Below are 13,042 nucleotides of genomic sequence, written 5' to 3'. Positions count from 1 at the left end.
TAAGGATATAGTTATTACACTGATGAAATATTTAGGCTTTCTGTGTAAATCATGGCCATGCTGTAACAGCTGCTCTTTGTGGTGGTTTTTAATTTCCTTATTTACATGAGTTAACCCTCCTGCCCATTAATTGATATAACTCATTGTATTAATTTCTATAACTTTTTATTGGTCCTCTTACCTGCAGGGCTGCTGTTGGAATTCAGACAGAACTGTTTCATGCTGTCACACCACAAGATCTTGTCACAATTGGAAAGTTCCCTGAGATAAACTAGAGGAGACAGAACCATATTAAGACTCCAAAATGAAAAGAAAAAAAAGATCACTCGGCCGCTTACTTGCGGCTGATGCATTGTGGGGTGTGTGGATGCATCACAATGTCAGGTGTCTATGCAGATGTCATTTCTTCCTGAACACTGTCACTGAGCTTGTGTCATACTGCCTCTTCCAGAAAACAAAATTTCTTGAGGTATTGTTTATCCATTATCCTTGACAGGAAATGAGGCAATGTTAGCAAGAAAAATATGGCACGATTATTAGTCAATACTGCTTATTTTGGCTTGCATTGAATACAATAACTAAAAATAGGTATCCACTAGAGATGAGCGAATGTATTCTATATTCATGTGCAATTGAGTTCTATTTGAGTATTTCAAAAATTCCTTTTCGCCAAAATGAGGATTATTAATAAATTGCTTCTACAGGAATTCAGCAAAATGGTGACTACTGACCACAAAGATACTAATCTGCAAATTTACTAATGCTCAAAGGGCCATCAAAAGGAAATGAGAAAAAAGTTATTTATACTCACCTCTCTGGCCTCTCCGCTCCTCACAGCAACTCGTCTCATCCTCATTGCATCTTCTTTTTACCACCAACACCATAATCTTATGCGCGAATAATGTCATGGCTTTCTGATCAGAAAGTCATGACGTCATGATGAAGTCAGGATCTTACGTACGTTTGTGCCAAACCATCCTGAACATCATTAGAGCTAGAGGTCCCAGCCCAGTGCAAAAAAACCTAGTGAATCAGTGCAAGTGGCGATGATAAGGAGATGCGATGACCAGGCGGGTGATGGTGAGGAGCAGAGGGGCTGGTGAGGGTAAGTATAAGTATTTTTTTTATTTTTTATATCTTATGTTTGTCATGCCCTGGGGTCTGTAGGGCATAATTAAGGACATTCAATTCACAAAGAATAACGTCTCTGCAAATTACATTTCCAAGAATTTGAATTTTATCTGGCACAACTCTTTTAACCATTTTCGTTAATCTATGAGCTGTTTTCGGCACATTGTCAATTGTGATCTGCAGGTGATGCAATGTACATCCAGAAAACTGCTTTCTACAAGCAGGAGGTGTGATAAGAATATATAAACCAAGAATAGGAATACCAATGAAGGCTCCATGCTGAAACACTGGATGACATACTTGGTATTACACTTACTTTTATTAGTTTAGAAAAGCAACAGCTGGATAAAAGAAATCATAAACTGAGATACAACTTTCATTATGAGGACCTATTACACCAGGGATTGGCAGAAAGTAACTGCTACCACCAACAAGCAGGGAAACATGGAGGGAGACAGGTACAATCATTCATATGCAGTTATAGGAGTTATATACAGCATAGTACCATAATAGACTCTGCTGTTGGGTCCAGACCGTACAACATATTTCCAGCTCTTGGCCAATTTATTTATTTGCTTTTAAATCCAGGAAAATCTCTTTAAATCCACTTTTTTAAGCAGAATAACTTTAAAGTTCATCAACTTTCTGGGTACTTTAGTCCCCCCTTATGCTGATTGCCTTTTAACCTTCTCAAGATCTAGTCTGTCTTTCCTATATAATAATAATAATAATATTTTTTATTTCTATAGTGACAACATATTACACAGCACTTTACATTTAAGAGGGGACTTGTACATACAATGAAGACATTGCAGCATAACACAAAACTCAACAGAAACCAAAAGAAGGGAGGGCCCAGTTCGCAAGCTTAACCCCTTAATGTCCAATGACAGGCATAGCATCAAAGCCTGGACATGTCAGCTGTTTTGAATAGCTGACATGTGCCCTTAATAGGCACAGGTGGAATTGCGATCCACCCATGCCTATTAACTAGTGTTGAGCGATACCACCCGATACTGAAAAATATCGTATCGGAATGGATCGGCCGATCTAAAAAAAGTATCGGGTATCGCCGATTCCGATCCCGGAAGTCCCATTCAAGTCAATGGGACAGAAATATTGGAATTAAAAAAAACCCTTTCTTGCCTTGTACAGCCTGTTCGGGAGGGGGGAAGAGTGTGGGCGGTGTGTGGGAAGACACTGTGCGTGTCTGTGTGTCCGGGCGGGGTCTCTACGGGCCTCTCGGTGGTCTGTATGGGCCTCTCGGGGGCCTGTGCCGACTGTCGGTGGTCTTTACTGGCCTCTCGGGGGTCTGTACAGGCCTGTCGGGGGCCTGTGCGGCTGTCGGTGGTCTGTATGGGCCATTCGGGGGCCTGTGCCGGCCTGCCGGGGGCCTGTGCCGGCTGCCGGTGGTCTGTATGGGCCAGCCGGGTGCCTGTGCCGGCTGTCGGTGGTCTGTGCCAGCTGCCGGAGGCCTGTGCCGGCTGTCGGTGGTCTGTGCGGGCCTGCCGGGGGTCTTGTGTGTGTGCAGGCATCGTCCGATGGGACTACAAGTCCCATCGGACGATGCCTGCTACACTGACAGTGATTGACACATTAGCCAATGATGGGACAGTAGTAGTCCCATCATCCGGCTAATGTGTTGAATGTAAAAAAAAAAAAAAAAAACACACTACATACATACTACATACATACTACATATATACATACAACATACATGCTACATATATACTACATACATGCTACATACATACTACATTCATACAACATACATACATGCTACATACACTCACTGGCCACTTTATTAGGTACACCTGTCCAACTGTGTGTTAAGACTTAATTTCTAATCAGCCAATCACATGGCGGCAACTCAGTGCATTTAGGCATGTAGACATGGTCAAGACAATCTCCTGCAGTTCAAACCGAGCATCAGTATGGGGAAGAAAGGTGATTTGAGTGCCTTTGAACGTGGCATGATTGTTGGTGCCAGAAGGGCTGGTCTGAGTATTTCAGAAACTGCTGATCTCCTTGGATTTTCACGCACAACCATCTCTAGGGTTTACAGAGAATGGTCCGAAAAAGAAAAAAAAACCAGTGAGCGGCAGTTCTGTGGCCGGAAATGCCTTGTTGATGCCAGAGGTCAGAGGAGAATGGGCAGACTGGTTCGAGCTGATAGAAAGGCAACAGTGACTCAAATTGCCACCCGTTACAACCAAGGTAGGCAGAAGAGCATCTCTGAACGCACAGTGCGTCGAACTTTGAGGCAGATGGGCTACAGCAGCAGAAGACCACACTGGGTACCACTCCTCTCAGCTATGAACAGGAAACTGAGGCTACAATTTGCACAAGCTCATCGAAATTGGACAGTAGAAGATTGGAAAAACGTTGCCTGGTCTGATGAGTCTCGATTTCTGCTGCGACATTCGGATGGTAGGGTCAGAATTTGGCGTAAACAACATGAAAGCATGGATCCATCCTGCCTTGTATCAACGGTTCAGGCTGGTGGTGGTGGTGTCATGGTGTGGGGAATTTTTTCTTGGCACTCTTTGGGCCCCTTGGTACCAATTGAGCATCGTTGCAACGCCACAGCCTACCTGAGTATTGTTGCTGACCATGTCCATCCCTTTATGACCACAATGTACCCAACATCTGATGGCTACTTTCAGCAGGATAATGCGCCATGTCATAAAGCTCGAATCATCTCAGATTGGTTTCTTGAACATGACAATGAGTTCACTGTACTCAAATGGCCTCCTCAGTCACCAGATCTCAATCCAATAGAGCATCTTTGGGATGTGGTGGAACGGGAGATTCGCATCAGGGATGTGCAGCCGACAAATCTGCGCCAACTGTGTGATGCCATCATGTCAATATGGTCCAAAATCTCTGAGGAATGCTTCCAGCACCTTGTTGAATCTCTGCCACGAAGAATTGAGGCAGTTCTGAAGGCAAAAGGGGGTCCAACCCGTTACTAGCATGGTGTACCTAATAAAGTGGCCAGTGAGTGTATATACTACATTCATACAACATACATATATACTACATACTACATATATACTACATACATACATACTACATACATGCTTCATATATACTACATTCATACAACATACATATATACTACATACATGCTACATATATACAACATACATATATACTACATTCATACAACATACATACATACTACATACATGCTACATATATACTACATTCACACAACATACATATATACTACATACATACATGTATACTACATTCATACAACATACATACATACTACATACATGCTACATATATACTACATTCATACAACATACATACATACTACATACATGCTACATATATACTACATTCATACAGCATACATATATACTACATACATGCTACATATATACAACATACATATATACTACATTCATACAACATACATACATACTACATACATGCTACATATATACTACATTCATACAACATACATATATACTACATACATACATGTATACTACATTCATACAACATACATACATACTACATACTACATACATGCTACATATATACTACATTCATACAACATACATACATACTACATACATGCTACATATATACTACATTCATACAGCATACATATATACTACATACATACATGTATACTACATTCATACAACATACATACATGCTACATATATACTACATTCATACAACATACATATATACTACATACATACATGTATACTACATTCATACTACATACATACTACATATATACTACATTCATGCAACATACATAGATACTACATACATACATACAGCATGCTACAGACATGCAACATACATACTACATACAATACATTCATACAATACATACATACTACATACATACTACATACAATACATTCATACAATACATACATAGACATACAGTACATATAACATAGAGTACATACTCACCAATACTTGTCACTTTGATCCCTGAAGCCAGTGTCATCTAAGGAAAAATATGAAAATAACAAACAAGCCATATACTCCCTGATCCGCAGAAATCCACGCGTGTCCCACGCCGATATCCCGTAGAGAGCAGCAGCATCAGCTGATGCGACCGCTCTCTATGGGGCTCAAGGAATCCAGTGACGGGAGGTAGGTATCCTTCCGCACTGTATTCCTCCGCCACTGTAAAAAAATAGTCCCTGGTCTCACTTTATGGCAAATGCTGCGTGGGAACTTTTTCACACAGCATTGCCAAAAGTCGGCACAGACCGCTCATCATGATGCGCACAGACCGCGCATCATGATGACGTCATTTCAGCAGCCAATCACAACCATGCCAGTAGTTAACATGCCTAACAGGATGTGCCCACACTTCTGAGGATTCCCATTGGCTGAATCAAATCGAGCGGGCTCATAGCATTATGGGAACTTCCGATTCCGGTATTCGATATGAAAAAAGTATCGGAAGTAAGTATCAGAATTCCGGTACAGCTAATATCGGCCGATACCCGATACTTGCGGTATCGGAATGCTCAACACTACTATTAACCCGTTAAACGCCGCTGTCAAACGCTGACAGGGGCATTTAACCGGCGCTTCTGGCCGCGCGGCCGGAAGTGCGCGCATCGCTGACCCCGTCACGTGATCGGTGGTCAGCGACGCATTGGCATAACAATCAGAGGTCGGCGCTCCTAGCAATGCACCAATTCTGATTCATATAGGCAATCTGGTCATCGCCCATATGTAGCAGAGCCATGTTCTGTTATGTATTTCCGGTCAAGGATCACACTCCTTGGAAATCTCCAGGCTTGTTTATTACATGAGACTTGTGATACATTCCTCCATTACAAGATGTCTGCTATCAACAACTAACCAACAAGTTCTTACACTCTATAGTACACACATCAAAGTAGTGAGACCCCTAGAGGCCACATCAACATATAACATATTGCAACATCCTTTCTCTTTTAACTGAAAGAACAATAAAATTAATAAACAATGTATACCATGACCAAGTTAGAGCTATAACATAATAAGTCCAGTGTCACTGCCTACATTTGGTAGTTCTTCTGATTCTGGTAATATGCCTTCTGATATTGTCTGTCTTTGGCCAGAATCCTCACCCTGATGGTCAGCTGTCACTGTTGGTACTTGTCTTGTACTTGCTACCTCGTTGTCAGGATACTGCTCAAAAGGCCATGAAAATGAATTATGTCTTTCTTGTGATTTCCTCAGATATCTCCGATTTCTCCTTAGTCTTCTTCCTTCCTCTGTTAGATTTTCGTAGGACCGAGGTCCTAGTTTCTGGACAACTTTTGCCTTTTGCCAGTGTTTGTCAAACGTGCTGCTTGGCTGCAGTCGAATGTTGTCATTTCTCTGGAGCTCAGTCAGATCCTTTGCAGATTTATTGTAATAGAAAGCTTGCCTATCTTGATTCTTCTGTAATTTAGCTTTGATGTTTCCCAGCAACTTTGGCTTTAACAGATGACTAGCAGTTGGTAAGAGTGTCTTTGTACGCCTAATCATGAGCCTCTGTGCCGGACTGCTGTCTAGGCCTTGAGTGGGTGTGTTTCTATGATCCAGTATAGACAGATATACATCAGTACCTGCTTGTTTTGCTTTCTGCATGAGTCTGTTTATCACTGCAGGATGCACATATTTCACATTGTGCTATTTAATTTTTAATGTGGTCATTCATACCTGGCCAATAAACATATTCTCGTGCTCGATGTAGATAACCTTCCATGCCTAAGTGGGAAGAGTGCAATGTTTTCAGTATGTCTCTTCTGAGAACTTCTGGTATAACCGCCCTGTCTCCTTTAAAGATGATTCCTTGCTGCACTGACAATTCATCTCTTATGTGGAAGAATGGTGAAACTTCCCTTGGAGCATGTTGCTTGTATTTTCGCCAGCTCTGCAAGATGACAGTCTGTAAACTCTGGAGAATTTTATCCTTCTCTGTTAAAGTCTGAATTTTCTTCAACTTTTCTTTTGACACTGCAAGATAGTTACACATATTGATGGTTTCAATGTCTTTCTCCTCATCATTTGTGATAGGAAGGTAAGCTCTGCTTAGCGTATCTGCAATCAGTAAGTCTCTTCCTGGACAGTACCCGATGTCAAAATCATATTTCTGAAGTCGTAACAGCATGCGCTGTAGTCTCTTTGGGGCATTCAGTAGTGGTTTCTTTGTAATGCTCTCGAAAGGTTTGTGATCTGACTGTACTCTTACCCGTCGACCATAGGTGTATTGGTGCAACTTCTCCAACCCAAATACCACAGCCAGTGGTTCCTTCTCAATCTGAGCATATCCCTGCTCTGTTGTTGTAAGGGCGCTGCTTGCAAATGTGAGTGGCTGTTTGTTCTGCATTAATGTAGCTCCAAGGCCTTTTTCTGAAGCATCATATTGTACAACTACTTCTTGATCTGGATCGAAATACTTTAGGATTGCTGCCTCTGCAATAGCTTTCTTTACTGATTGGAAAGCAGTCTCCTGGCTTTCCGTCCATTCCCAGAGCACATCTTTGTGGGTTAGCTGTCTCAGTGTCTCACACATGTCTGACAGATGACTGCAAAATTTGGAGAGATAATTTACCATGCCCAAAAATTGTAGTACTCCACAAACATCAGTAGGGGTAGGCAAATCTTGTATTGCTCTCACCTTTTCAGGATCCACTTTTACACCGTTTGAAGTCAGACGATGTCCAATATAGGCCACTTCTGTCATTTTCCGTTTGAATTTGTCCAAGTTCAGCTTTATGTGTTTTGCTCTGCATCTGTCCAAAAATTGTATCATCTTCATATCGTGATCCTTGATTGCAGATTCCATATCTTCACCTTCTCCCACTATTAGTATATGTAAAATAATGCGTAACCTTGTAAAATACTCAGGACTAGATACCAGATAAAAATGTAGTGGTTTATTTGGATTCTTCCATCAAAGAAAAAATTATTACAGAAAAACATAAAAATAGGAGAAAGAGAGATTGTCCATTAGTTCATAGCAAAAGCTTGTCACCTTCTTTCTCTGGGATTCCACATGGCAAATGGCCTCTGTCTCTCTTAGGCTTCTTCGTAGTAAAGTTACATATCAGCTGTTCAGTTATGTCCGTGCAGAGATGACATCTTGCGTCTGTGTCTCATGATGGTGAGGGAAGGAGTGAGCGACCTCTACAGTTAGCCATGAATTATATACGTCTCTTGAAGCACGTGATCCCGGTATATATGGAGTTGTCCTGTACCATGAGCCAAGCTTACAAAAATAGCCTATGTCGTGTCAGCTAAAGCAATGTACAGAACTGAGTCTTAATAAGAAATTAAACTCCATAACTAATAAATCCATAACTAATAATATTTAACAATTCCCCCTTTTGAGGGAGACAGACATTAATTGGAACCCTCAAAATATAATGAGATCTTTTTTCTTCTTTTCTTCTTCTTTGACAAAATAATTTAATATCAATAATAATAATAATAATAATAATAATATCAGATTACCGTTATACGTACTCAATGACATAATTGATGTGAATTCATGTTATGGTAAGCCGTGAACAATATTCATATGCAATATGTATAATTATACTTCCCTAAATCTAAATTGAAGCATCTCTGGTCCAGTCATCATCATCTGATGTCATCTGGTAGTCATTTTGATGTCTTCTGTCTATAGCATATAGATGTTGTAGAAATTGTGTTCTGTATAAAATCAAAGTCCATAAATTCAAATGTTGATAGGAAAACAAAGTCTATAGATGAAATGCAGCTTTAATATCTGTGCAGTGTCACCTTTAAAAACCTGGGCTTACATTGGCTCGCCTTGGATATTCTGGAATCCTCCATCGGCACTGGTCTTTGAACAGGTGTCACGTCTTTGGTCAGCAAAGCAAGGGTTAAAATGACTTTTCCTTGCTAAACATAGCACCATAACCAGTCCTTGTCCTAATGTACAGGACATATGTCAGGGTTGTAGCTTCCTGACAATTACCTTCATTGTTCACCAGCTTTACATTGAAGCTTTTCAGGTGATTGGAAACCTCTGGAACTTGATAAGAGCGTGATAACACAGTTCATCTCAGCATCATAGGATCATCGTCCTCTGGTTGTCAGGTTAGACACTTTAATTGTGACTGTGAGTGGTGGATACTGCACTTGTGACTGTCAGTGGTGGATACTGCACTTGTAATTGACTCAGTCTATTACTCAGAAGTCATAGCTTTGTTACCTTCTGGGACTTCTGGATAGCGGCATTCTTCTTCTTGCAACTGATAAGAATCAATAAAGTTTAGAAATATGAAAAGTCATTATTAACGTAATTTCAGTATCTTGCTTGAAGTCTTCATTCCCTATTCTATACCAAATCTGGTAATTTTCCTATCCTATAATATCACAGCGTACCATAGCAATCAGTAATATCCATATAATTATTATCAGAATTTGTACCGTATATGGATTTCAATGATTGAAATAATAAACCAATAATAAGTGATAATACATTATTATCCATATTCTTCATGTGATAGAACATTTTTTATGTCATAGGTGTAATTACCTTTTTCAACCCATAGGTGTCAGTGTGTTTTATGTAACCAGTGTTTTCATCTTTATTAATAAGGAATATATTTATTATACTAATAATATGTAGGAGTGTATAGCCATGAACCAAAATAAGAATATTTGAGTGAGCGAATGAATGAATAAAATAATCGTTGCATATAACTCAGAAGTGAAACATTTTCCTTTGTAATAGAACCATATCATCGATATATTTAATGAAGCAATATTCTATAGTTATAGTAGATATTACTTTACTAAATATTGATGAAACAAAAAAATAAAAAATTTAAGAATTAAAATAAAAATAGATTAAAAAATTGAAAATTAAAAATAAGAATAAGAATAAAAATAAAAATAAGGCCTTTATGTTGATGCAGAGTAGTTATGTCTTCAGTAACATATACCCTTAATATTTCCATGATCTGGATTATTTCATAATTGTCATAAACTTGTGTTACCAAAATATTCAAATTATGCAACTTTGCATGTAATACTCTTCTTAGTGTAAAGAAATGACTCTTTATAATACTTAATGTTACTATACCCAATACTTATATCATTGTACCTTATTAATATTTGTTTTTTATTAAAATGTGTGAAGAAGAGGTATTAATCAAATGTGATGATGTAGTCAGGATCAAAAACATATTTTTTCCCCCTTAATGCCAAAAAATATTGTTTTATGAAATAATTCATTTATCAAAACCAAAATTAAAAATAATTAATTTATAAATTGTGTGAATTTATACTTGCTTTACCATTATTTGTCTGAAGATGTGTGACCATTAAAATTAATTTGAATATCATAAAATTGTCCTTTGGAAAATTAATTTAAATGTAGATTTTCTTCATAAACCATTTTGATGTGCGATTGCACTTATCCACAATTAACTAAATCAAGAAATAATAATTACATATATATATGTTGTGTAGATAACATTTCATTATATATCCTAATATTCTAATAATTTAACTGATCTGCATATTTCTTCTAAAGATAAAGGTTTTTTGTTTTTTTTTTCCTCTCATTGCATTCAGAATCCTGAGGCCTCACACACATCAAATGTATCACATTACTCGCTCAGCAGCTGCTCCTACACTCAGTCACTGTCACTCAGACTGTGTCACATATTATCCCACATACAGAGGTGTGATGAATACACATATTTTAACCCAAATTATCCTAATTATCAATGCATTGTAAACTATTTAAATTTAGTCTTAATATTTCTTTGAATATTCCCCAAATACACATGACATAAATATATATTGTATATGTATAGCTATACTTGACATTCAGGCCTGGAAAAAATTCCATTGGTTTGCAAAAGTTGAGACCCCCTTAAAAATTATTTTCCTAAAGAACAGGGACATAGCATACTGGTATACTTATTATTAGAACAAAGTTCAAATTTCACATGCTGTGGTTGTCATTCATGCCATGCAGTAAAGGCACACACAGAACACATTTAAAATGCAGTTAGTTATTTCCTTTTAAGGGTTAGATATATAAAATCATGCAATTATTGCAACTTCCTATGTAAATAAAGGCATAAATCCTTGTAAGAGAATTTTTCCCGATAAAGTCCTGCTTTGAAATGAAAATACTAAGGAAACATAAAAGATAACGCTAATATCATATTCATAATTCTAAATATTATTACTGAAGTAGATTTTAATTTTCACTAAAAAATACAGTTCTACAATCTCTACTTCTACAAACACTCTATATATACTGTATGAATATGTATATACAAAACTATAGAACTACAGGATTATACTCTATATCATAATTACATATAACTAACTAATACATTGTATAACACTTTTACTCATATATATATATATAATTACTTTTTCTAGCCAATTCCTACACCCACTCTTTCCCTGTAAAAGATGTCTTTAAATATTCTTGCTACTTTGAAGTTAACAGATTTTCTGAGCTGCTCAGATGGACCCTTCAGCTCAAAGTCAATGATGTCACTCACCACCTGCTTCTGTCTGTCAAATTCGGCCATCTTTTTTACAGAAAGAAGATCAAAACTCATCATTTTTCTTAATTCAATCTGTGTCTTTTCGGTGATCCTTTGCATCATTCCATATGGCTTATAACAAACATGTGATTTTCTTCGTTCTTCATAGATTTGATTTTGGGGAAAACTCATTTTAGAAGGCTTTGCTAATACAGGCTTCTGATAAGATTTTACTCTGCCTGTCTTCACAAAATTGGCACAATTTCCTTTCCTTTCACGATTCTTGTGTTTTCTGGCAAAATCAAGAGATTGTGCACATTCAAATAAAGAATCTTTTTGTGACGCAATAACACGAGATGCAGGATTTAAAAACCAAAATTTGCTTACAAAACTCCTTATGAGGGACTGTGTTTTGACATTCTCACTCAGCATTTTGTACAGACGTTCATATATGGACATAAACGTAAAAGTACATTCCTTCCGACCAATCCTTAATTTTTGAACAAAAAATAAGAATTTGTAATCTGTCTTTATCACTTAAATTCTCATGTGTTTCACCAGATAACTTTAAAGTCAATCTCCTAGCAAAGTTTACAGGGATCCACATTTTGAACAACTGATTCTTCTCCTCGTTAGATAAATCAAATTTGTCAACACAGCTTTCAAAAACCTCAGAGTTTCTACAAACATGGATTTTGTTATCATATGCAGGAATGATTTTGCATATTTTTAGCAATCTTTTCCTTACTTTACTTCGGAGTTGGGCCTGTGAGTCGTCTATTTTTAGTGGTCCTTCTTTCCCTTGTACGTCCTCTACGTCAGTTCTGAAATCCCCTCCTACTTCTCCATCTTGTTCCACATCTGCAAGGTCACCTTGAATGGCTGCTGCTACTATTTGCCTTTCATCTTGTAACTGCTTTTCTACATTACAATGTATCTCGGGAACATCACTATTTTCCTTTGCACAGTCATTTTTGAATTTCTCTGTTACAAGTTTATGGAATACATCTACCATTTGAAAAATATTTTTACATTTCTCTCTTTCTCTAGTAAAGGATAACAACTTAGAATCTAACTTTAGATTTTCTTTTTCACACTCTGCATATAAGCTAAGCCATAATACTTCTGAATTAGTCTTGTCTACAGACTTAAATTTCAATTTACTCTGCTTAGCATAAGAATTAATGAAATCCATTTCTTACCTTGAAATGTCTCAGCTTGTTCCTTTGATGGACAATGCTGGGCTCCGGTCTTCACACGTCTGGCTTCAGCACATCTTGCACTTTTAGTACTTCTCAATCCATCTGGCAATTCCTAGTCCTCAATTCTAGGTTCTGTCTGATTCTTGTGAGCAGTGGAGTTCCTGATAACTTGCACATATGACTGACGTTAGCAAA

At 37.9% G+C, this 13,042-nt stretch overlaps 1 protein-coding gene across 1 annotated transcript in view; it reads right to left on the bottom strand.

Annotated features, from left to right (window-relative positions):
- The window catches only part of LOC141056091 (uncharacterized), a 171,677-nt gene that overhangs the window by 18,555 nt on the left and 140,080 nt on the right, over positions 1–13,042 (bottom strand). The window contains exon 6 of the mRNA XM_073552748.1: positions 182–271. Coding sequence (XP_073408849.1) covers positions 182–271 — 90 coding nt within the window. The remainder of the gene's footprint in view (positions 1–181; positions 272–13,042) is intronic.

Source organism: Dendrobates tinctorius, unplaced genomic scaffold (assembly GCF_039654945.1).
Source record: "Dendrobates tinctorius isolate UK_male_01 unplaced genomic scaffold, ASM3965494v1 ptg000196l, whole genome shotgun sequence".
Classification (NCBI taxonomy): Eukaryota; Metazoa; Chordata; class Amphibia; order Anura; family Dendrobatidae; genus Dendrobates; species Dendrobates tinctorius.
This window is presented reverse-complemented; position numbering and strand designations above follow the sequence as displayed.